The following is a 26,505-nucleotide window of genomic DNA, read 5'->3' on the forward strand; positions in this document are numbered from 1 at the left end:
AACATGGAGGCGCGCGGAGGGGAGGGGCTGGGGGCGGGGCCGCGGTGGGCGCGGCCCGGGCGGGGCGGGTGGGGGAAATCCCGCCCCGCCCCTTCCCGTGGAGTCGGGGCGCAGCTCAAACATGGCGGCGGCTGGCACGGGCCGGTGAGGCGGTACCAGGTGGGGGGCCGTCGGGTGTCATGGGCGGTGGCGGCGGCACCGCCTCCGCGTCTCCCTGAGCCGGACCTCACGGCCGGGGCGGGGGCGGGGGGGACGGGGACCGGAGGAGGACGACGACGACGACTCTGCGCCAAGCCGGGCGATGGACGAGAGCAGCGAGCTGGGCGGTCTGGAGACCATGGACACCCTCACGGAGCTGGGCGACGAGCTGACGCTGGGGGACATCGACGGTGAGTGGCGGCTGGGTGGGAGTGCGGGGGAGCCGCGCGCGGGGAGGAAGGGGTTACGGGCGGCGCTCGCGGGTGCGCGTGCGCCCACCCCGCGACCGCCCCGGCGTGCGCGGGAAGGGAACCCGCGGACCGACCGGGGCTGCCCCGGCGGTGCCCGGTTCTGCCTTGCTCGGAGCCTGAGCCTCCCACCCCCGGGGCTCCCGGAGGCCGGAGGAGTCCTGGGCGCCGCGGGGTCTGAAGCGGGGGCTGGGGGGCGGCCGTCGCGAGCGCGGCCAGAGGAGGAAGCGAGGCGGCCGCCTCCCTCGCGCGCCCACACGCGCTCGCTCGGGTTCGTCCGGTCTCCGTCGCCGGCCGGCGGCGCACCTGTCACTTCCCGGGCCGGCCGCTGGAGCGGCTTCGGGGTTTCCCGGACTGGGCTCTTGGGCTCGGCTCCCCACGCCCCTGCTCTGTCCGCGACTGACTTGACAGCCGGGTCTCCTCCAGGCGCTCTCTGGAAAACTTGGGGGCAGCAGCTGCAAAAGCAAGTTACTGATGGAGCGGGCAGAGACGGCGGCGCGGCGCTCTCGGCCGGAGACCCGGGCGCTCCTGCCGCCGCCCCCCTGCAAAGGGAGTTGAGCCGCAAGAATGTTGAGTTGTGGCCCCTCGGGGTGCAGACTAGGGAGCGGGTGGCCTTTGTCTCGGCAGCCTTCACGGCGAAGTGGACGAACTGGTAGGAGCCCAGGGAGCCTCTCTGGCAGTCCTCTCGCTTTTCGGCCCCGGGAACGAAGGTTTGGAGAGGGTCCCAGACTTGCCCGCGGTCATCGCGCTGGTTAACAAAGCCCAGTTCTCTCAGCTCCTGAGCCAGTGTTAGTTTCTTTCCACTCCACCTTTGAGGATTTGAAGTCCAGTGAATAGGCTAGCAATTTAGTCAGTCATTGGGTTCTTTTGATAGTCCCAGTCCCGAATACTTTGCGTTATTTCATTTATTCCTTGCACAGTCCTGTGAAATAGGTATCATTCTCGTTTTTTACAGGAGTGTTGTCTAAGGTCACTTACTTTAGTGAGTCCAGAACTCTTAAGCAGTGACTCAGTTTATTGGAGTGTTATTACATCTAGAATCCACAGCCTAGCAGGCCAGTCTGTTAGCTACATCCTCATTTTGCAGATGAAGAAACAGGTAGAAGGTTCTCTTCTGTAAGAAGAAAGAAGGGACGACAGTTGTTTGAAAAAGGTGTTTGCCCTTTTCCTGTTTTGCTTTTGTATCATTTTCCCCCCTTGGTTTGCCCTTACTTTTTATTCTGGTCATCCAGGCAGTGTGACAAGACCCTGTAATCGAAGTTCCACTTTTAACCACAGATTCTTCCACTAAGTATTGCTAAACACAAAGATAGGTTAACAGATGGGAGGGGTTAGTTCTGGGAACACAAGGGTAGCTAGTGTGTTTTGAGCACTCTGGTGCAAGACACAGTGTTCAGCACTCACACCCATTCTCAGTCCTTATAATAGCCTGCCAGGTAAAGATGACTGTTACACCAGTCATCTCCTCCCCCCGTGGGTGCTGAGCCTGCAGCCCAGGACTGTTCCTTACCTTCCCAAATGTTCCAGTCAGTAAGAAGTAGATCTAACTGCCTACTATCAGGGGCACAAGAAGAAATTCATGGTTTTTTGTACTTATATTTTATAATGGCCTTTATTTGTCTTAATTTTCAGTATGTTAAGTTACCTAGTGGTTGACAGTACCTTTATCTTCATAGGTTGTTAAATCTGTGCATAAATAGAATGCGTACTCTAGAAACTACAGCGATGGGCCAGTGCTTTCATAGCCTCTGCCGAGTTTGGGAGGTGCTCCTTGCTTCAAGAGCAGTAACTCGAGCGCTGGCTTTGGTATCTCAGTTGTGAGGAGCCATGGAAGATTAGAAAGATGGTGTTTTATGGCCACATGGGATGAGGTGAGGGCTACAGTGCTGAGCATACAGGAGCTTGTGTTTGCATGGGGCAGTAAGTGAAAGTCAGGGGTGAGGAATCTGGCTGAGGCTCCTTTACCAGGAAGATCTCACCAAGGAGACAGCCATTGACCCTTAAAAGACAAGAAGAACCAGTTGGACAGACTAAAGGCCATAGGTCTAGAGACAGAATTGTCCCTTGAAACCCATCTGTTCCCCTCAGCATGTTACCACCACAAGGGAAAGGACTTTTCCTCTTCTTCCCACAGTTCTTTGCACCTAGAACAGCACTTGGGACAATGAGACTGTTCACTAGGTGTCACCAAGGAATGCCTGTATGAATACCTGGGACAGGATACTAAACAATTAGGATTGGATTAGGTTAGGTGGCCAGCCCATGTGCTTCTAGGATGAGGAAGAAGAGAGATTATATGAATGCATTTACTTTTGTGTGTAATTGGGGGTAATTCATGACCTAGAGATCCCAGTGCCTCAAGGAAGTCCTCTTTTGAGTCTAAAACTAATAGGGTCTCTTCTCATAGCTTTAAGTTTTTGGTTCATTTGAATAAAATAAATGGTGAGTGAGTTGGGAATATAGCTCTGTATAGGTACTTGCTTGGAATGTGTAAAGTCCTGGGTTCAGTACCCAGGACTGCAAAGACAAGCATAATGTGAATGAGCATAGTGGCACACAGTTACAATCTCAGCTACTTTAGAGGCTGAGGCAGAAGAGTTGCCTCGTGTTCCAAGACCAGCCCAAGCAATTTAGTGAGACCCTCATCTCTCTAAATAAAAATAAATAAATAAATAAAAATAAATAAAAATCTCTCTAAATAAAAAGTAAAAAGAGGAGTGGGGGCCTAGCTCAACAGTAGATCTCTTGCTTAGCATACATGTGGTCCTGGGTTCAATCCCCAGTACTATCAAAAAAGGAGAATAAATAAACAATTTTAGCAGGACACTATACAATGGAATGGGGCTATTTTATAAGAGTACTGAGATAACCTAGTTTAGATTAGGTAGCAGAGAAAAGTGTCTTAGAATATAAATGCCATTCTCTTTGAAGCAATGCCAAAGTCTAGATTTTTATGTGAAATCTTCAGGTTTTTAAGCATTGGCTTCATTATCTTTTTTCTTTGTGTGTGTACATGTGAGTCCAGCCACAGCTGTGCCATAGTGTTTTTGTGGAGGGTAGAGTCTGAGTTCAGGTTTCAATTTTGGCTTTTATCTTCCTTCAAGCAGGGTCTCTCTTTTCTCTCTTTTGTTTGACACTGCATACACTCTCTGGCCTCCAGCCTTCCAAGGATTCCCCTCTTTCTGCCTTCCATCTTGGCAAAGGAGGAGCACTGAGATTACAAACTTGCCCTACCATACTTAGCTTCATGTGGGTTGTTGGGATTTGAACTCAGGTCCTTACACTTGTGTGACATTTCTGCAGACCTTATTTATTTTTTACATTTATTTATTCAGTTTGTGAGTGTGCATTTGCCCATGTTTGAGTGTATAGGACCAGAGGGCAACTTTTAGAGTCTGTTCTCTCCCTCTGCCATGCAGGTTCTGGGGATTGAACTCACATGGTCACGTTTGGCAGCATGCCCCTTACCCACTGTGCCATCTGCTGGCTCATCCTCTTAAAAATTATGTTTGAGAATTCCATACATGTGTACAATGTATTTTGATCATATCCATCCACCAGACTCTCCCCAAACCTCCCCACCACATTTCCCTGCCAACCCCATGAACTCTTTTCTCTTTTGAATACTCACTAGTCCAGTTAGTGCTGCCCATATGCACATAGGTGTAGGACCTGCCGTCCACTGGAGCATGGCCACCTTCCTTCCAGGATCCACACTCTTGGAGAGAACTGGCTCTCTCTGCCTTATCAGCTGTTTCCTTGCTTATTAACTGTTTGTTTTTGAGACAGGGTCTCTCACTCTGTAGCCTTGGTTAACCTAGAACTTGCTATGTAGACCAGGCTAGCCTGAAGCTCACCAGGATTGCCTGCCTTTGCCTTCCAGGTACTGAGATTAAAGGCATGTGCTACTAAGCCTGTCTTGTCCCTCTTATTTTTAATGATGGAGAGACAAAGGCCTAAACCGAAACTCTCAAAGAGCCACTTGTTTTGGCACATCTTGTATGTCTCTCCTCAAACTTGAACTGGCCTCCCACTTGGCTTGTGTTTCAGAGTGGGGTCTTTGAGGATGTCCTTGTTGACAGCAGACAGGTCTGTCTTTTTTGGGGGGTGGGGGTGGAGTTCAAGACAGGGTTTCTCTGTGTATCCCTGGCTGTCTAGGATCTCATTTGGTAGACCAGGCTGGCCTCAAACTCAGAGATCCTCCTGTCTCTGCCTCTTGAGTGCCTGGCTCAGCCAAGTCTTTTATAAGGGCAGAAAGATACAATCTTCCACTGGGATTAGGAAGGGCAAAGTCAAGAAGGTGATTTTTTGCTAGGCACAAAAGAAATAGGTGTCAGGGCTGCAGAGATGGCTCAACAGTTAAGAGCACTGGTTGCTCTTCCAGAGGATTAGGTTCAATTCCCAGCACCCACGTGGTGGCTCACAGCTATCTATAACGCCAGTTCTGGGAAGTCCAATGCCCTTATAGTGCACAGATATATATGCAGGCAAAGTGCCCATATACATAAAAATGAATTAATCAATTTTTAAAAATAGGTGTCAGGAGCAGCACTGATGAGCATATAAAAGAATAACCAAGCTACCTTAGAAATAAAAGGCTGCTAAAGATGTTTTGTAATTAGCATTATGTGTAAAAAAATATTGAATGAAATCCAAGAGGTAAGTTAGAACTAAGTTGTGTTCTAGATACAGGTTTTTTTGTGGAATTTTAGGAAGGTAACTGTTGAGCATGTCAAAGTAGAGATAACTCTTACCATAGGTTAAAAAATTTCAACTCTGTCGGTAAGAAACTTCCAGGTTCACGTGAGGGTGTGACCTCTGTGAAGGGTTGACCCTGAAGACAGAGCATAGGTGGAATTGTAGGATTCCATTGAGGCCTTGAGCATGGGGCTTTGATGAAGCTTAGAAGGTATCTATACTAGGAAAGCTTGCTGGGGAGATGATGAGATTTAGTCTTAAGTGGGCGTAAGTGGGGAATAGTCACAGAGTAGGAGATGGGAAACATATTAAAAAGGTCACAACTGGCAGTGGGGATTGAGAGTGGGGAAGAGAACTAGAGTGGTTGATAGAGAAGTGTAATAGAAGTGTAACAAGAAGAGGTGAGTTCTCGAAGTGCTGCAGAGAGCAGCAAGGATGGTAAGGCATGAATGGAGCCAAGAGCTGGGCAGGAGCTGGTCCACCTGGGGTAGAGCCGTCAAGTGGAAGGGAGGGGGTCCAAAGCTAGATGGCCCAAACAGGAATCCGAAATGGAAGGGTGAGGGACAGGCAGAGGCAACTGTTCTCCCTGGAGGAGGCTGAAGAACTGGAAACTGCACCCAGGGTCTTGTGCATGTGAGGCAACCACTCTGCCACTGAGCTGTATTCCCAGCCTCATTTCTACACTTCATTTTGAAACAGGGACTCACTAAGTTGCTCAGGATGACCTGTCTCAGCCTGCAGGATGGCTGGGGTTGCAGGCCTGCCACTACCAAGCCCAGCTTTATTTTCCTGTCTTGATGAGTTGTCTGTCCTAAACATTTCGTGTATATGGAACCAGAGCTTTTTTCACTTAGCACATGTTCAGATTCATCCTTGTTGCAGTGTAGTGTTCCAGTACGGCTCATTTTGCTAACTCACTTGTCAGCTGCCACACGTTTGGGCTCTTTCTCCCTTTTGGCTATTAGGAGAGAAGCAACTGAGAACATGTGGTTTTCTGTGGGTATATGTGTTCATTGCTCTCCGGTAGACTATCCATGTTCTTGTTTGTATGTTTGTATCCACTCACTTTCTTAGTTTCCTCATCAGTTCTTTCGTTTCTTGGGGCCCGCCCTTTGTCTGCCCATCTCCTGGGTAGGTCGGCCACCCTTAACTAACCTACAGAGTGATGTTGAAGTTCCTGTTCCTGATTCTTGGTTTGGGGTGGTCACGGTGTTTGCTTCCTTGGTGTTGCTTGATACTGAGTTTAATGTAGCCCAGAATGGCCTCGGATGTACGGCCACGGTTTGAACCCTGGTCTGCTCACTTCTGACTTTGGACCCCTCCCTTTCCATCTGAGGGCTCTACTGAAGGTTGACCTGAAGTCCTGGAACCACAGGCATGGCTTGGAGGTCAATTTTGAGGACTGGCCTGTTTAAAAATACATAGTCAGATCTCACTCCAACTTAATAGTTTGGTTGAATTTAGAGTTTTAGGCAGATTTTTTTTTTTTTTTTTTTTTTTCAAATACAAGGTTTTGTTGTGCAGCCCTGGAACTCACTATGTGGAAGAGGGGAGTGCTGGATTAAGGGTATGTACCACAACCCCCAGCTAAACATGCTGTTTGAGACCAGGTCTTGCTCTGTAGCCCAGGCTGGGCTTGTGATATTCTTAGCTAGGCCATCGGAGTGCTGAGATAACAAACCTGGTGTGCAGGGCAGGTAGGACAAAGTTGGTATCGGAATTTTGACAAGGTTGCTTGTGCTTTAGCTTCTAGTAGTGGAGAATTCTGATCCTAGTGTGTAGCACAAGCTTACCTAGAACTCATATCCCCCTGCTTCTACAACCCCCACCCCCTATCCCCATCCCATAGTGATGGTAATAAAGGCATACACTGCTGTCCCCATTTTGCCATTGATGTGCTAGGAACTGAATTCAGGTCTTTGTGCCCACCAGGCTACACTGAGCTACAACCCAGCCCCACCATTTGATTTTGTAGTTTTCTTCTGAAAGCTCTTGAAATCTTGCTGTTGTCCACGCTTGTTTATTTTCCGCATGCTTTAAGTTAGTTCTTGGTTTTATCTAGTTATATTTTCTGGGGCTTCTCAGACCACCAGACTAGAGTCCTCTTGAGTATCTCCTCTCCCTGTCTGATCTCACCCTTGTTAAACATTCTCTGTGTTCACACCCAGGCCTTTGGGCTAATAATGTTCTTGAGCATTACCTGTTTCTCATTGAAGTCTTTAAAACTGTTTTTAAATTTTTTATAGTTTTTATACTCCACTCAAGATCCTGATACTTTTTTAAAAAGTGTGTTTTTGCTTCTATCTCAAGTAGATCTTGTTCTTAAGTTAGTACCGAAAAAGGAAACTCAAGCAACTTTATATCAATTAGAATTTCCTGGGGCTGGGTGTATAGTTAAGGGGTTCATTCCTCAGCACCACATAAAGCAGTGTGTGGTGGCCTACTTCTGCAGTCCCAGGCTAGCTGGGCTACAGAAGATCCTGTCTCAACAACCAGCAGCAACAACAAAATAACCCCTGAGTATCAGATTGTCTGTATCCTTTTGCACTCTTTTGTTTGTTTGGTTTTGGGTTTTTTTGAGGCAAGGTTTCTCTGTGTAGCCTTGGCTGTCCTAGAGCTTGCTCTGTAGACCAGACTGGCCTTGAACTCAGAAATCTGCCTGCCTCACAGTGCAGGGATTAAAGGCTAGCCAGAGCTCTTTGGTTGTGCAAGACAGGGTTTCTCTGTAGCTTTGGAGCCTGTCCTGGAACTTGCTTCTGTAGACCAGGCTGGCCTCGAACTCATGGAGATCCACCTGTCTCTGCCTTCTGAGTGCTGAGATTAAAGGCGTGCGCCACCACCGCCCGGCTAGCCAGAACTTTTAAAGTATATACACAGTCATCCTATTTTCACACACAGATCGCCATGTGTTGCAGTAGTTGCAGTAGAATAGTAGATAATTGAGTGTGATCCAGCCAAATAGACAACTCGCATGTCTCTGGCTCTGTTGAACATTTTTGTTATTTGTAACCTCTCATTAGCGTAAATGCTCGTGCTGCAAACACTTGGGGAAAGTCACTTTGGAGTTAGGTCATGAGTGTGTGTTACCCAGAGAGGAATCACAGGTCAAGAACTGGAGTCCACACTGCTAGCTGTAGCCTTTTCACTTTTCAAATTTTCCCTTTGCTACAAATTACTGGTGACTATTTTATTTTTTTTTTGGGGGGGTAGGGAGGTGCTGCATTTATATGGGTCAAAATTTTAAATGTGTAAAACAGGACTGTGGAAATTTTTGCTCTGTCTACTAATCTCCCTAAACTACACTTCCTCAAAAGTAATCACATTTGAGCTGGAGAGTTGGTCCACTGGTAAGAGCACTGACGGTTCTTCCAGAGGACCAAGGTTCAATTCCCAGCCTTCACATGGCTAAAAACCATATGTAAATCCAGCTCTAAGAGATCCAATACCCTCTTCTGGCCTCTGAGGTTACTGCACACACATGGTCCACAGACATACATGCAATGCAGGCCAGATATCCATACAAATACAAATAAATCTCAAAAAAAAAAAAAAACTTTTTAAAGTTTCTTTTACCTCCTGCTAAACTTGTTATTATAAGGACAAGCAAAGACAGGTGATAGGACTTAGCAGGTAACGGTGCTTGCTGCCGGAGGACCTGATTCAATCCACAGAACCCCAAGATGAGAGGAGAGAACTAACTTCTGCAAGTTGTCTCCTGACCTCCATATTGCATGCACTACACATACACACATTGTAAAAGGAAAACAAAACAAACAAACAAACAAACAAAACAAAACAGGTATGGTAGCACTCAGGAGGAGGGAGAGGCAGGCAGGCAGGTCTCTGAGTTCAAGGCCGGGCTGACCACTTTTCACCATAATTTTCAAATTCAGGAAATGCCCTTTTGTGTTTTTTCTCATAATACTTTTAATTTAAGAAAAAAATCTCTCCTGAAGGACTAGAGCAGTGGTTCTTAACCTGTGTGTCATGACCCCTTTGGAGGGGTTGAACAACCCTTTCACAGGGGTTGCCTAAAACCATAGGAAAACATAGATATTTATGTTATAATTCATATCCGTAGCAAAATTACGGTTATGAAGTAGCTTACTGCTCTTACAGAGGACCTGAGTTTGGTTCCTAGAATCCATATCAGGTTGTCCTCAACTGCTGGTATTTTCAGCTCTGGGAGTTTGGAGGAATCCAGTGGCCTCTTCTGGCCTTTGAGGGAACCTGCTCCACTCGTATGCACATACTCATATACATATACACAGTTATATACAATTAAAGTTTTTAAAAAGTTTTGTTTTGGTCAGCCTTGAAGTTGGGCTTGCTAGTGCACACCTTTAATTCCAGTACTTAGGAGACAGAAGCAAGTGGGTCTCTGTGAGTTCAAGGCCGGCCTGGTGTATGAATGGGTTCCAGGCCAATCATGGCTTGCATAGTGAGACCCTATCTAAAAAAATTATTGGCTTTGGTAGTTTTTCTAAACTGGTTAGGGGCAAGCTTTCTCTTTATTTCTTGGGCAGGGTTGGACTGCAACTAGTGATAGTTGTTTTCCATGGTGTTTTATTTTTATTTTTTTGTGCATACATAAAATTGCATATAATTGTTTAAAAGAATAATTTCATTTGTTTATTTAGTGGGAGGGGGCATATCACGTATCATGTATCACAGAGTATGTGTGTGGGGTTAGAGGAGTTGGTTTTCTTCCACAGTTGGTTCTCTAGTTCAACCATGTGGCCCTCAGGGTTATCAAACTCAGCTCTTCAGGCTTGGTAGCCTCTATCCACTGAGCCATCTTGCTGACCCAGGACCAATTATTTGTTCTTGATTGTAGATATTGACACTGATGTTCTCCAGGTAAATGTGACTTGTTTTGTTCCTTATTAGTTACTAGCCATCTGCCTTAGTTTGTTTTCTGTTGCTGTGATAAAACCCCGTAATCAAAAGCAATTTGAAGAGGAAAGGGTTTATTTTGCTCACACCCCTGGATCACTGAGGGATGTCAGGGTGGGAATTCAAGGCAGGAACCTGGAGGCAGTAACTGAAGTGGAGGCCATGGAGGAGTACTGCTTACTACTGGCTTGCTCCATGACTTGCCCAGTCTGCTTTATTACAAGATCCAGGCCTGCCTGTCCAGGGGTGGTACCACCCACAGTGGGCTGAGTCCTTCCACATTAATCACTATTACAATCAATGACATTAATCAAGAAAATGCCCACAGATTGGTTTACAGGCAATCTGATGGAGGCATTTTTTTCATTTGATGTTCCTTTTGCCCAGATAACTGTAGCTTGTGTCAAATTGACAAAAAACAACCGCAAACTAACCAGCATACTGTCCCTGTAATCACATCTACGTTTTGATCTTCACATTTTAAAATCACATGTAGGCAGCAGTCACCATGTGCTTGGCACCACATCTGTTCAAACCTTTTCAGAGGATCCGTTTTTGTAGTATGCCCTGGAGTGGGACACTGTCATAGGTAAACAGAACCCCTGATACCATGACATGAATGTGTTGGCCCTGAGTTCCAGGCACTATTTGCCCTCTGAACTATGTTGTTTTCTAGTACAATTTTGTTTTTAATCTTTTCTCTAGTTCTCCAATAACTTAGGATCTGAAGCCCATGCCACACAACTAGAAATCGGTGTGTTGGTAGCTTTAATCCAGATGTGTCCAGTTCTAAAACCTGTGTATTTTTCCTCTGGTCCATGCCACATTCCTGTCTGATGTAAGCAGGCTTCTGGATTGCAGATGCAAAGTAGTATGATGGAATTCAAAACTATTAAGTTTCACCTTCAGTGAACGTGTGCTTAATCCCTGGGCACTGGAAGTGACTTCCTCTGAGTCACCTGGCTCTTCTGTGCATTCCTTTTATGTGTAGAGTAGGGGTTGGGATATCTGTATCTTGGGTACTTGAAGATGAGGTGAACTAAAAGCACATAGTTGGAGGGGGCAGGAACTAATCTTTTTTTTTCTCTACTAAGAATAAAGGAATTGAATGAACTTCAATTTGATTGACTCTAGAACCAAGGGTGTTTTTTGTTTGTTTGTTTGTTTGTTTGTTTGTTTGTTTTGGTTTTTCGAGACAGGGTTTCTCTGCATAGCTTTGCGCCTTTCCTGGAGCTCACTTGGTAGCCCAGGCTGGCCTTGAACTCACAGAGATCCGCCTGGGTCTGCCTCCCAAGTGCTGGGATTAAAGGCGTGCGCCACCACCGCCCGGCAAGGGTGTTTTTTTTTTTAGAACAGTTTTAGAAAGTTTATTTTTTCCTTTTGAAAGGGCTTTTGTAAGTATGTTGGGTGGGACACAGGAGCAGTCAGAGTGTGGTATGAAACATTCAGTTTTCCTCCACAAGACTCATGAGTTAAACTTGTTGATGTGGTGGAAATTTTTAGAGGACATCAGAGTAGCCTGGGCCTCAAGGTAAAGCTCTCCGTGGAACTCCTCTTAGAAACTAACCCCTGAGCCCTGAAGGACTCACAGACTGGAAGATGGCTTTTTCTGCATCTCTCTAGCCTTGGGAGTTGCTAATGATCCTCACAATCTTACTCTTTCATCTGGCCTGGGAACAGGTCTGTTGGGTTCAGGGTCTGGTTTGGAGTGGTGATGAAATTCTGAGCTGCTGAACCAGGTGTGGAGCTACCTTGTTGAACCTTCTGCCTAGGCCTGGCTCTTGCCATCCCACAGCTTCAGGGGAAATGAGCTGTTTCCTAAGTGCTAACATTCCTGTGAGGCCTTACACTTTACAAAAGTCCTCCTGATAGCATTTATCTGCTTAACAGTGCTGTGAGGTTGATCCTTGATTTTTATCCCCATTTTTCATGGGCATCCATAGAGGTTCTGTAAAAGAGAAAGAAAATGATTTATACAGGATTTTCTATGTTGAGCAGAGTGTGTCATTCATCCTCTTCCTTGCCTTGTGAGTATGAGGTGGGAGATGTCCTGATGTAGGAAGCCTGGTTGTCTAGGAGCCTTTTCTCTGGTCAGAAGTTGCAATGAATGAATGCCATATATTCATAGCCCACTGCTAGAGGATATTTGAAATTAATGAAACAGTCCCTGTTTTGGGGGAGCTTTTTCTTTTGGATTTTTTTTTTTTTTTTTTTTTTTTTTTTTTTTGGTTTTCCGAGACAGGGTTTCTCTGTGTAGCTTTGCGCCTTTCCTGGGACTCACTTGGTAGCCCAGGCTGGCCTCGAACTCACAGAGATCCGCCTGGGTCTGCCTCCCAAGTGCTGGGATTAAAGGCGTGCGCCACCACCGCCTGGCTCTTTTGGATTTTTGTACTCGGAGTACAAGCTTACATCTAACTGTTCACAAGGATAAAATGCAACAGGCACCATCCAGGAAGAATTCTAAGGAATGGACTTCGGGAAGTGTTCACAGGTACTTTGTCACTTGGGCTAAGTTGTGAAGAGGGGGTGAGCAGATCCATTCTTGATAAACTAACTGTTAACCTTCTCAAACAGTTTTGGTCAGGTTCTTCTTTGCTTCAGTGTATTCTTTATCTGGCTAGCTTGAACTAAAAGTCGGGATTTATTTGGGGAGGGTAGTATGTGTATTGACCAGAGAATCTCTAGAAAGCTGGGCTTGGGAAATGGGTTTGAACCCAGAGAGGCTCAGCAGCACCAGAGTCCAGCCATGGTTAAGCTAAACAGCAGCCTGCTTAGGACCCCACCATCCTTATGACCTGTTGTCTACTTTCCTGGGTCGGTCCCTGGTAGGAGCATGCTTTAATCAGAGCTGACTGTAGGAAGCCTTGTCAAGACATGCCTGGTGGGCATTCTCCAAAGGAAGATCAGGGTGTTCGGGGGATCCTGACCTGATGGTGGGCAAATGAGACAAGAATGACAACTGTCCACTGTGCTTCTACTCTGTGATGATGGCATTAAGGCCTTTTACATTTTATCTGTAGGCAGCTCTATCCAGCCCCTTTCCTTCTGCAGTCTCTGTTTTAACAGCTTGCAGGACATTTCCTGGTGCTGTGTTTTGTTGTTGTTTCCCCCCCCCCCAAACTTTTCTTTTCTTTTTTTTTTGAACATTTTTCTATCCTTTAACTCATAAAACCCTTTTTATTCTAGGTTTAGCTTTCAGTCTCCCACGGTGGATTGGTCCTTTACTCTCTGACAGACTTTTCTTTTTGAGGCATTTGCCTGTTCTCCCTTATGTTAAAGTTTGTGGAATTGGTTGGGTTTCTGTCCTTGCTGAGATTTTCTCGAACATGCCAGACAAGCATTCTACCACTAATAGCACTAAGCTACAACCCTAGCGTGCCCTCCCCCTTTTAGACACTGTCTCACTGCAACAGAATGGCATCAAATTCACAAGCCTCTTGTTTGAGTCTCCCAAATGCTGGGGGATTAAATCCAGGGCCTTATACCTCCCAGGCAAGCACTGAGCTACACCCCCGAGCGTCTCTGAGATTGAAGGGTGAGAACCAGCACTTTTCTTTTTTTCTGTCTCCTTTCTCTCTTCTTTCAATCTTCTCTCTTATTTTCCTGTCTTCTGAGATGATGAGGTTTCTCTTTGTGTCCTAGGCTGGTCTTCAGTTATCATCCTCTCTTAGCCTGAATGTTGAGATCACCGTTGTGAGCCACCATGCACACAGCTCAGTGCTTTTGTCTGTTCTGTACAGGGTCTCACACGAGGCATTTACATAAGATCCTCCAAGCTATCAACACAAGCTATCCTAGTGAACATCACAGACAAGGTACCAAGTGGATGTTTGTATATAATTTAATAACCTACTTTACATACATTTTTGGCCTTAGTTTTAGGGAGATTTGAGAGTATGATAGTGAATTGTAGACTCTTGGTGTCTTACATTCCTTAATGGTTTTAGTGCCAATGGGGGTTGAGGTCCTTTGCTTTGTGGACTCTGCCCCCAAGAGCACAATTCAGGTGAAGTGGTTTGTGACTGACTTTTTGACAGCCAGTCATCTGTCATTGTGAAACACGAGGCCCTCTTAGAGCACAGAATTATGTAGGATCAGTTTCTGGAGCATCAGTTTCTTGCTCAATTTTTACTCTGCTGTTTGAAGAGCATTAAAAGAGCCATGTAGCACTAGGGTGGGGACAGATAATGAACTAGGAAAGACAGGAAAGGCCTGAGAGGATGACTCGTCCTTTCCTTCCCGAGCTTGGGTGTTCACTCTGCTCACTCATCAACGAAGCCCTCACTGAGTATCTGCCCTGTCCATCTGCTACCAGTCTTGGTTTGCTGCGATCCATGTGATAATGGAAACAGAGCAGTTGTTCGGTGACTGAGCTTGAGTTAAGTCCCAGCTCCACTACCTGCAGGTTGTGTGACTGTGGTCAAGTTACTTAACCTCTCTGCCTTGTTTCCTTGTCAGACAGGGGGTGATGGCAGCACCTATCTCCAAGTATTGTAGAGATCACACAAGGAAGTCCATGCCAAGTGTTCAGTGGGGCGCTGTCATGCTGGTTTTGTTACTACTCTTACTAATCAGCCCAGAGCCATTTCTTCTGGATTGCTGTACTCAGAGTGCAGACATATCAAAGTAATACGTGTGGAACACCATGGGGACAGCCCTGGAAACATGGGGTGCCAAGAGTCTGGTGTCTCCTCACAGCCTTAGGTAAGAGCTAGAGTGCCTGCAGAGGGTTCTTACATGGGTGGGAACTCCCATGAAACACTCTAGAATCCTGCTACTGTGAGATGGGGCCGTCCTAGGGAGGGAGGTCTTCAGGAAAACCACACTGTGTGTGTTTATGGGGATAACTTCTACAGTAGGATGCTTGTGGGGGAGAAGCAAGACATCCCCACCCCATCTATCTCTCTTCTCATTTATATGCTTGAGACTATGTGCAAAACTCCTCTTTGGACTTGAACTTGTTTTCTTAGGCACAGTCAACTCCACATTTAAGCACTTCAGAGCCAGGCAGTATGTAAAATGCCTTACACACCAACACTTGAAAGCGGAACCTCATGGGGTGATGTTGAAGATTATATAACAATGTGTGTGAAAGTGTCTAACAAGGTTTACAGGGAATCAGCAATGGCAGTGCTAATGGAGTTGTTTTCCAGTATTTTAAACCATGTTTATACTTGGCTAATAAACATACACAGACTCTGCACAAACACAGGTAAAGAAACAGCAGCGAAAATGCAACATCTTGTCAGGCAGCAGACCCCTTCTTAACAGTCCCTGTGCTTTGTGCCCGGCCCCAACAGATGTCTACACAGGCTTTCACCACCAGAATCTGCCTCTTGGAGGCATTCACTTTTGTGACTGGCATGTCATAGGATCTCAATGAATGTTTTATTCCATGCATGTCTTTCTTGGTTTGCTGTTTATTAAAGCAGAAGGGGCTAAGGAGACACTGCTTTGGAAGGAATATCTTGTCAAAGCAGATCTCCTTTATAGAGTGAGAATTTGGATAGAGAAGTATACCTGTAGAAAAAGCTACAAACAACCAGGCAAGACTCTCTCTTCCCTGTTTCCCTCCATGAGTCAGTTATACACGTACTTACCTCAGGGGGATGTTCTTCAGTTAGCATGGGGTGTGTGTGTGTGTGTGTGTGTGTGTGTGTGTGTGTGTGTGTGTGTTTATGATGCTGAAGATGGAACCCCAGGGTTTGCTGAGCTCAGTCCCCAGATCTCTTCCATTGACATTTAAATCAATATTGAACGCAGTCTGTGGATTATTTCCTTAAGTGCCTTCTAACACCTTCATTTTTTCTTTATTGTCACTCAGGTCTGGATTGCATCTTTTTCCCAAGTTGTGATTCATAAAGTATTAAGACATATTTGGGAACCAGGTGTGGTGGTGGATGCCTTTAACCCCAGCACTCATCAGGAGACAAAGTCAGCGGGATCTCTATGAGTTTGAGGCCAGCCTAGTCTACGGAGCAGGTTCTAGGACAGCCATTAACAAGAGACACCTTGTCTCAAAACAAACAAACGAACAATAAATAAATAAATAAATAAATAGGCGTTTTGGAAACCAGGCAGGGTGACACATGCCTATAATCTTAGTACTCAGGAAGTGGGGGCAGGAGAATCAGGAGTTCAAGACTAGCCTAGGATACATGAGGCCCTATCTCAATACCCTACACACACCAAAAAAGGGAGAGGGCAGCAGTCAGTTGTAACTATTGTATTATCACATAAAATTAATACAAATGAACTTGACTTCAATTGTAAAATATAAATATGCTTTCTAAATAGAAAATAAAATTTGCTTTTAGACATAAATAGTGTAATGGTTTGGTTTTTTTAAAAATGATTTACCTACTTATTTATGTGGGAGGCACACATGGAGGCCACAGGACAACCTGCTGGTGTCGATTGTCCCCGTCCACCACACGCATTCCAGGGATCAGCTCGGCTCATCAGACTTGGTGCTGCGCCTCTCTACTCACTGGACCATCTTGCTGGCCCTCCTTATTTTTTTTTCCCCACTATAAGAGTTTATTAAGGGGAAGAAATAGAAGGGGTTGCTTAGGACTATGGAAAGATCGTGCAGGAGGCCCTCCTTATTTTTTAAAAAGATTATTTTATTTTATGTGTGTGAATGTTTTGCTTGCATGTAAGTGTGCTACATGTATGTCTGTGCACCATGTACACACCTGGTACCCACAGAGGCCAGAAGAGGGCATTGAATACTCTGAGACTGAAGTTGCAGATTGTGAGCCACCATGTAGGTGCTGGGAATCAAACCCAGGAAACATCCTTAAGAAGAGCAGCCTCAGGTCTTAATCACTGATCCAGCCTTTGTATTTTGTTTTTCACAGAGTCTTGCTGTGTATCCCAGGCTGTTTTGGAACTCCTGCCTCACCCTCCTGAGTGCTGGAATTATAAGCATGTGTCACCACACCTGGCTCTTAGGTCTTTGGTTTGTTTTCAGTGCTGGGGTAGAACCTGGGACCTCTCTCTGTTAGTCAGCTGCTGTACCACTAAGCTGTATCCCCAGCCTAGGTTCTTCTAGAAGAAATCTTGTGTATTCAAGAGCTAGCAGGTGTGAGGTGGGGAGTCCTTGGCAGAAGCTAGCAAGTACTTTGAAGTAGGATGTCAAGACAGCTGAGAGGAAGAGTGAAGGCGACCTCAAGCAGAAGTCAGGACACCGTGGTCTTACCTGAGAGTGACTGCCCAACCCCAAGCCTGTGCCGAAAGGGAAGTGCGTGTCTTTCAAGGGTAGATGAGAAACTAGTGAGTGAGAAGTGAAACTGTAAAGAGTTGGAGAGGGGGGCTGGAGAGATGACTCGGAAGTTAAGAGTACTTACTGCTCTTCCCGAGGAACGAAATTCAGTTCCAAGCACCCACAATAGTTGGCTCACAACCACCTGTAACTAACTTGAGCTCAAGGGAATCTGACTGGTCCCCTGTGGCACCACATAAGCTGAACACACACACACACACACACACACACACACACACACACACACACACACACACACACACACACACCTTTAAAAAAAGAAAAAGAGCCAGGTGTTAGTGGCGCATGCCTTTAGTCTCAGCACTTGGGAGGTGGAGGCCGGTAGATCTCTGAGTTCCAGGACAACAAGGCTACATAGAGAAACCCTGTCTCAAAAATACAAACAACAGGAGTCAGTCAGAGCAAGTGGTAGGAAGCTCTGAAACTTGTGTTTAAGAAATTCGATTTGGATCTAGAGAGATGGCTCAGCAGTTAAGAGTACTTGCTACTCTATAGAGAACCTGAGTTCCATTTCCTGCACCCACATGGCAGCTAACAACCATTTGTAACTAGTTCCAGGGTATTTGATGCCCTCTTCTGACCTTTCTGGGCAGCAGGCATACATGTGCAGGAAAAAGAGGCATCACTTGCTGTTTTTGTGGAGGACTTGGGTCTGGGTTCCAGCACCTACATGGCAGCTCACAGCAGTCCTTAGCTAAATTCCAGGAGACCAATATCCTCTCCTCTCCTTTGTGGGCACCAGGCATACCTGCAGTGCACATAAAATAAAAAATAATTTAAAAATTTAAATATGATTAGAAAGATGGTTCTCCCAATCAGATACTCAAAGCTGATGCTATTGGACAGGAGACTGGTTGAATTCAAAGCATGAGATAGGATGGAGTGATAGCTGCTGCAGAGCTACCTTAAAACCACACCTAACAACTTCAGGGTGAACTTGTGGCAGAGTAGAAACCATTGAAAGTGGCCTTGAAAATAGCTCCTCCAGCTGGGCTAGGCTGGAAACCAGTGAGCTCTCCGATCCATCTCTTTCAACCTCCTAATTCTAGGGTTATAAGCACACTGCCATGCCCAGATTTTATGAGTACTAGGGATTTGAACTCAGGTCCTCATGCTCACAGAGGAAGCACTCTTTTGGACTGAGCCAGGCCTTTTCCTTCTGATTTTTTTACTTTAGTGTAATATATGTGCAAAGGAATCCGTAAATTTTAGCATGTTATGAACACAAGCATTTGAGAACCTCTGTCTCCCTGTCCAGTTTTCTTTTGTGGTTTCTTTGGCAATTAAAAAGAATTCACTCATCTGTCACTTAAAAGTCTGATAGCTAGCTGGGCATGGTAGTAATAAACATCTTCAATCCCAGCACACATGAAGCAGAAGCAAGTGGGTCTCTGTGAGTTTGAGGCCAGCCAGGGCTACATGGTGAAACCCTTAATCCAACTTATTATGACAAGGATGACCTTGGGATAACCTTGAACTCTCTGCCTCCTTCAGGTTCAAGATTGCAGTCATGTACCACCATGCCCAGCTTTTCATGTTTTTTGAATCTTGTGACCCTGATGCATTTTTCCCATAAGCCCCTTGTTTATGAAGATTTCTTTTTCAGGATTTATTAACTTCATTTGTGTGTGTGTCACATTTGTGTGGGTGCCAGAAGAAGGTGTCAGAGCCCCTGGCCTGGGAGCTAGAGTCACAGGTAGTTTTGAGTTGTCTGACAGAGGTGCTGGGAATCAAACTCAGGTTGTCTGGAAGAGCAGCAAGTGATCTCCAGACCCTGGTTTTTATTCAAGGTTTTGTTGTTGTTGTTTTGTTTGCTTGCTTGCTTGCGTGCGTGCATGCGTGCGTGCGTGCGTGTGCGCGCGTGCGCAGTGCGTGTATGTGTACCTCTGAGTGATTTATTTTGTCTATGTGTGAGATTTGTCAGGGAAGGGGGACCGTGCCACAGTGTGTGTGTGTGTGTGTGTGTGTGTGTGTGTGTGTGTGTGTGTGTGTGTGTGTGTGTGTGTGTGTAGGTCACAGGACAACTCTCTGGGGTTGGTTCTTTCCTTTACGTGGGTTCATTCCAGCAATCAAACTCCAATCTCAAGCTTGCATTGTTGGGTGGAAAGTGCCTTTATCTGATGAGCCATATTGCCAGCCCTTGTAGGTAATGCAGAAGATTTTAAAGCAGCCATCTGTTTTCACTAAGTGATTAAATGATTAACTCTATGGCACCGATATTATAAAATATAGTACTGTAGAACTCCTGGTTTTGGTGGTGGTGGTGGGTTTTGTGTGTGTGTGTGTGTGTGTGTGTGTTTTTGTTTTTGTTTTTTTTTTGGACAAGGTTTCTCTGTGAAGCCCTGGCTGTTCTGGAGCTCACTGTTTAGACCAGCTGACCCCAAACTCAAGAAATCCACTTGTCTCTGCCTCCCAAGTACTGGGATTAAAGACACATGCTGCCACCACCACTTGGTCTGTTTTCTAAATTTGTCTATAATGAATACATTCCTTTCATGATTTAAAATATTGTCTAAGGATGGCAAGATGTCTCAGCAGGTAAAGGCATTTGTTACCAAAGCTGAGATGACCTGAGTTTCATCACCAGAGCCCACATGATTCGAGGAGAGAACTGACTCTTTTTTTTTTTTTTTTTTTTTTTTTTTTTTTGGTTTTTCGAGACAGGGTTTCTCTTGTGTAGCTTTGCGCCATTCCTGGAACTCACTTGGTAGCCCAGGCTGGCCTCGAACTCACAGAGATCCGCCTGCCTCTGCCTCCCGAGTGCTGGGATTAAAGGCGTGCGCCACCACCGCCCGGCGAGAACTGACTCTTAAAAGTTACCTCTACACTTGTGCCCTAGTATGCACATGTCCCCTTACCCCAAGGCAAATAAATATAATTAAAAAATAATTAAATAAAAATAAATTATATTACCTTAACACAACATTTATAATAAATATAAAATGTGAGAATAACATTTATGAAAGTCTCGAAGAATTAATAAAATGTCAATTAAAAAAATAAGTAGTGGGCCTGGAGAGCCTGCAGAAGACCCATGTCCAGTTCTCAGTATCCACATGGCAGTTAATAACATCTGTAATTCTAGGGGATCCAATGCCCTCTTCTGTCCTCTGTGAGCACCGTGCGCACATGGTGCACAGACCCATTCAGGTAAAATACCCATACAATAGAAATAAATATGTGACCTTTGCTGAGTGTGGCCACTCACAGTGTAATGTCATGTCTGAGGAGGGTAGGAGAAGCCAGCCTTGGCAATGTGATAAATTCCAAGTTATGTGGTAAGCTGTGTAGTAAGACCCTGTCTTAACACTTCTTCCTACCCCACCCCCACAAGAAGCAAAGAAGAATGACCTCTGTACCAGCTCTTCCCTCACCTCCCAGGGCTAGATAGCAAATACCTAAAGAATTAAGACATTGTTACTCCATCTGGGATAACTCCAGGCCCATCTGATGTTACCCCATCAGGGGCCTAGAGTGATGGCTCAGTGGCTGCCCTTTCGGAGGTCCCAGGTTCAATTCCCAGCCACCCACACACATGTCAGCTCAGAACCATCTGTGACTCCAGTTCAGGGCATCTGACACCCTCTTTTGGCCTCTTTGGGCACGATGCTTACGCTTGCTGTACAGACATGTGGGTAAAACATCCATATACATAAAATAAAATAATAAAAATTTGATCTGATCATATTTTGGGTTATTTTATTGCACTCGATGCTGTGGGGTTAAGCCAGCCAAGATAATTTTTGTTGCCTCTAGGTCATAAACTCCATAGAGTGAACATGAACTTGTGTCTCTGAAGCATGTAACTATTTGAAATACATGGATGCTAAACAGTGCCTCTAGTTTTGTTTCTTGCTTTTAAAGAGACAGAACCCAAATGTAGTTTCTTAGTGCTCCAGCAACTTACCTCTAAATTTTAGAGACAGCTAAGGCTGGGAATATGGTGTAGAAGAGTGAGGTGAGCTTGGATGTGCCGGTCCACTTCTGGGAAGCCTTTTTGCCCTTGTGCTCTGTGAACTGCAGCTGGAACACAAACTCCATTTTCAAAGCTTCATAAAACCTCTCCCCAGTCCTCCCTTTTCCAGGTCTCATGGCTCTCTGTGGAAATGAGAGTCCATGTAATTGCCTGACACAAAGCATGGAGCAGGGAACAGTAAAGAGGCATTGCGAGGCTCCTGCACAGTGGAGCGTGGAGCTAAAGAGCATGACCGTTCCTGCAGCCGATAGCTTAGCTCACTGGGGTCCCAAATGGTGTCCCTGTGTGGTGCCCCTTCTCACAAATGCTCATCGTTCCTTGGTTAGGGCCTGCTGCCCAGCTGTCAGGGATGGTGCCACTGGAGCGCTCATGAGAGTTAAAAGGGATTCTACTTTAACAAAACAAAACAAAAACCAGGCAGTTCAATTCCATCTGCCTATACACTCTTAACCTGCTTTGTCAACTAAAACCTTGTGACCTCTGCACACCAGCCTATGTGTCTCCCAAGCAAAGGGTTTTGGAGAGCAATTGATGAAAACCCAAGTGGGCCCAAGTGCCTGTGTAGAGGGTGCTCGAAGGGTGCCACTAATGAGGGGCTTCGTAAGGGCCTGCCCCTTGCAAGCACTCTGCATACATTATCTTATTAATCCTCAGAGCTAAGAATCAAGTGTGTGTTTCCCAGACAGCCTTCTGTGGTGAGGAAACTGAGTAGAGAGAAGTAATTTGTCTCCACAGCTTTTTGGGGTGCCTTGCTGAGACCCAGGCCCACAGAGACCAAAGCCTGTGTCCCTCCAGCAGACTGCTCTTTTTTTATCTTGGTTTTCTGGGAACTGTGAAAGACTCAACATATTGTTAGGTTTCTCTTGATGGTTTTCTTAAAGTTTTCTATAATCTATGTTGTGCTTGAAATGTATGAACATTAGATTTGTATTTGGTTCATATTTTGTTCTGAGATTAAGGACGGCTCTTAGTTAAATTGTGTGAAAGAAATTGGCCTTAGTTGACAGAGTTGCAATATCTGTGGCGTCTGCCCGCTCTCCCACCCACATACAACAGGCTGGTGATGGCAGAGCCGAGTGATGAGGTGTTCATAAGCACTCACACTGTGGGAATTGAGCTTGGCAGAACAGTTATTCCCCACGGTTGAACTGAGGGAATACTTAGAGTACTGCAATTGAAATGCTAAGCTCCAGTTACTCAGTTTGGAGCACACTAAGAATCTCCAGTCACACGCTGCTTGCCGCGCATGTAACTGACTCTGCTACCTCTGACATCTCCCACAAGGTCCCTCCCTCCTTTAAAGACTTAGAAAGGACTTGCTGTAGGGATTTGGGGGAATGAATGGAGATGGTGCTTTTCTGTTTGGGTGGTTGGTTTTGTCTTTTTATTATTATTATTTACATTATTGCTTTGTGTGTGGGTACACACGCCATGACACGTGTGGTGGTCAGAGAACACCTGTGAGAGTCAGTTCTTTCTTTCCAACATGTGGATTCTAGGACTCAAACTCAGGTCATTGGGATGGGCAAGTGTCTTTTCCCACTGAGTCGTCTTGCCAGGCATAGTGGCTGTTTTGGTTGTGGTGGTTTGTCTGGTGTCCAAATCAGAGCATCAGTGGCCAAGAGAATTTGGAGAGAGGGATTCTTGACCACTTGAAAATCACTACAGTGACCACAAACAATCACTAACTTCATGGGTACATGTAGGTATTAGAAACGGAAGAAATGAACAGTGACATGGAGATCTGAAAATAAGTAGGACAAAACTGAAGCTCCAGGCATCTAGTAAGGAACAACCCTAAGAACAAGAAGCAGTCATGGGAAATCAGTGGGGCATGGAGTAAGCAGAGTTTAGGTAAGCCTTTGCAGGCTTGAGACTTTGAGGGCTAGAGATTCAAGGGTTATAGTCACTTGGAATATGATCTAGAAAGGGGAACATGGTTTCCAAGTGCACACATCTTCTTGGCCCCACAGATTTCTTTCCCAGAGGGGAAAGGACAGCCAGAAGTCCAGAAGGGCCCTGAAAAGCATGGAATCTGGTTCAGGACCAACTGCTGCGCCTTGGCCTTCAGACAGGGCTCTGTGGTACCACAGGTGAATGAAATAGTATGGCAGAAAACTGGATCTGAACCTGGCTGTGTGCTGACAATCTGTGTTACCGTGTTCTAGTTATTTCTAGGACTTGACATGTGATCTTTTCACCCGTTCTTCCCCACAAAATTCTTGACAGTTTCACTACTGAATGTAGCGTAGGCTGGCTTCAAACTCATGAGCTGAGCCCCTGCTTCTGCCTCCTGAGTGTAAGGATTACAGGCATGTGTCACCAGGCCTTGGGCTTCTGAGGATACCAGTAATACCCAGACATGTGCCTTGGTTGGAGCAGATGACCAACCATATGAGTCAGTATCCCATTGAGGATGAAAGAATTGAGAAGAAGTAGAGTTCTGGTACAGCTGCAGCCCCCAATAGCTCAAGCACTGCCATCAGGAGCAGTGCTGAGGCTGGGGATTGCTTCACGGCCAAGGCTACTGTACTCCAAAGCTTTGACAGTGATAACCCACCCTCTGCCTTAGGGTGGGTTGTATAGACCCATCCTGATCCATTTTTGCTTTAGTCTTAGAAAAGTCATTGGAGAGCTGGAAATAGTGGCTTACACACGTTATCTCAGCACTCAGGTGGCAGAGGCAGGAGGATTGATGCAAGTTCTAGACCTGGCAAGGATATGTAGCAAGACCTTATCTCAGAAAAGACAAAACATTAGATTTTCTTTTGTTTTTGTTTTTTTCCAGACAGGGTTTCTCTGTGTAGCCCTGACTGTCCTGGAACTCACTCTGTAGACCAGGTTAGCCTCGAATTCAGAGATCCACCTGCCTCTGTCTCCTAAGTGCTGGGATTAAAGTCGTGTGCCACCGCAGCCTGACATTAGATTTTTCATTCCCTATATTTTCCTGTTTTGTGTTACACTGCTTATGGTACCAGAAATGGAGCCCAGAGCTTTGTGCATTTATACAAATGCTGAGTGCCACCCCCATCTTGAATGGATCAATTTCTTAATCAAGTTTAAAAGTTAATATTTGGGAGCTGAAGATGGAACCCAGTGACAGAACACTTGCCTAGCATGCACCAGGCTCTGAGTTCAGTTTCCTGGCACCTCAAAAGAGTCGCATTAAAGAGAAGTTGGCTCTCAGTTCAGCTGTTAGCCAAGAGCTCTAGGCAATAGGATTACACCTCTTTGCCCATACAAATCCATAGGAACCATTGGAAAAAAATGTGCTTGTATTTCATCAGCCTACCATAGTGGCACCTACCTGCCTGTAATCCCAGAGCTTGGGGGACTGAAACAGGAGGATTGTTTTGATTACCATCCACCCAGGTCTACATAGCAAGACCCTGTCTCAAAAGACAAAACCAAAAAAGTTTATATTTTGGGTAGCAATACAATTACTCCTTTTCTTTTGTTCACAGAAATGCTACAGTTCGTCAGCAATCAAGTGGGAGAGTTCCCCGACCTGTTTTCAGAGCAGCTATGTAGCTCGTTTTCTGGAGGGGGCGGTAATGGTAGCGGCGGCGGCAGCGGCGGCGGCGGCAGCAGTGGCAGTGGCAACAGCAATGGCAGAGGCAACAGCGGTGGAGCCGCAGACCCTGGAATACAGCGGTCGTTCAGCCAGGCCCCGTTACCTACCTTCTCCCCCTCAGCTGCCTCCTCCCAGGCTCCAGCCCTCCAGGTCAAAGTCTCTCCTACCCCACCAAGGGCAACCCCTGTTCTCCAGCCCAGGCCCCAGCCCCAGCCCCCACCTTCAGCTCAGCTTCAGCAGCAGACGGTAATGATCACCCCAACGTTCAGCACTGCTCCACAGACGAGGATCATCCAGCAGCCTTTGATATACCAGAATGCAGCAACCAGCTTTCAAGGTGACTCAGAAATCAGAGGAGTTGGTTGGTTCCAGAGCCCGTGTGTCAGTGTGTAGACACTGCGGAACTATCACCTGAGCATGATAGAATATTTCAGTATGGTCCTGTCTGGACGAGTTTCTGATCAGTGGCAGAGTGGTACGGGAACATGTCTCCTTCCTCAAAGATCCTAATGTTTATTTAGACCTACTTCAGAGTCCAGCAAACATGGTAGATGCAAGGTTGTCTTGATAACCAGAGGTGGAGTCCTGAATAAAATTAGGTCTGAAACTTACATAGTCAACATCAGATCTGGGCATCCACAGATGAGAACCGTGCCCTCAGCACATAACTCCTAAACAAGCACTGTGCAGATAAACCACTTTGAAAATCGGTGCTACATCTCTGAATAGCAGCCCTCATGGCGGGCAGCATTCTGGATATGTGGAGTGAATGAGTGACTGAAGCACTTATGCTTTCTGGGATGTGCTGTATCCAGTGACAGTGGGGAGCTCTGGGTAGGCTCAGTATTGCTCTCAGTTTGAAGACTCACATAGTTTGCTGGTGGGTTTTGAGACTTTGGAAGAGGCGGTATAAAACAGAGCAGAGATTCTCATCCCAAAGCAGATTTTCCATCTAGAAAGGCTGGGAGGCAATGAGACTCTAGGGGGTTGTTGGTTCCCAGCGTCTATTAACTCCATTGCGGGTGTAGCCATTTGCCAAGTAGCTTCCCTTCCTTTCCCCCCAGCACCCAGAGTAATAAAACAATTTGTCCTCATTCTATCAGAAATTGATGCAGCCCTTACGGGATGTCCCTATTCTCTAAACCAGCTTGTAAATGGTTGTGCGCATCTTCTTCAGCAGCAGGTGGGAAGTGGAAGTCATTATGAGACACTCCATCCTCAAGTTATGCTGCAGCTACAGTGACATTGTGCATTTCTTATCCATGTAACTTTTTTCTCTTCTCCCCCAAAGTCCTGCAGCCTCAAGTCCAAAGCCTGGTGACATCCTCGCAGGTACAGCCAGTCACGATCCAGCAGCAGGTGCAAACTGTACAGGCCCAGCGGGTGTTGACACAAACAGCCAACGGCACGCTGCAGACCCTTGCCCCCGCCACGGTGCAGACAGTTACTGCACCCCAGGTGCAGCAGGTCCCGGTAGGTGGCCTGGAAAGGATTCAAGGGGACCTGGGGGAGCTCAGAGCTATTCCTTGGTAGAGACTTGGGCATGCTAAGAAGGGTCATCGAGAGCGTGCACAGAACAGCGGGAAGGACTAAGAAGGGAACCTGGACAGGCTATGCCTGTGAGTAC

At 46.1% G+C, this 26,505-nt stretch overlaps 1 protein-coding gene across 3 annotated transcripts in view; it reads left to right on the forward strand.

Annotated features, from left to right (window-relative positions):
• Positions 1-102: 102 nt before the first annotated feature.
• Srebf2 (sterol regulatory element binding transcription factor 2) overlaps positions 103-26,505 on the forward strand; it is a 63,023-nt gene continuing 36,620 nt past the window's right edge. The window contains exons 1-3 of one of the 3 annotated variants that reach the window (XM_006980205.4): positions 103-389; positions 24,769-25,215; positions 26,170-26,351. In XM_006980205.4, the coding sequence (XP_006980267.2) occupies positions 302-389; positions 24,769-25,215; positions 26,170-26,351 (717 nt within the window). In that variant the 5' untranslated portion in view covers positions 103-301. Of the gene's footprint in view, positions 390-706; positions 1,099-14,503; positions 14,745-24,768; positions 25,216-26,169; positions 26,352-26,505 lie in introns of those variants that run through there. The other 2 variants (XM_042264628.2, XM_042264630.2) reach the window with 2 other exon arrangements.

This window comes from Peromyscus maniculatus, chromosome 20 (assembly GCF_049852395.1).
Source record: "Peromyscus maniculatus bairdii isolate BWxNUB_F1_BW_parent chromosome 20, HU_Pman_BW_mat_3.1, whole genome shotgun sequence".
In the NCBI taxonomy this organism is placed as follows: domain Eukaryota; kingdom Metazoa; phylum Chordata; class Mammalia; order Rodentia; family Cricetidae; genus Peromyscus; species Peromyscus maniculatus.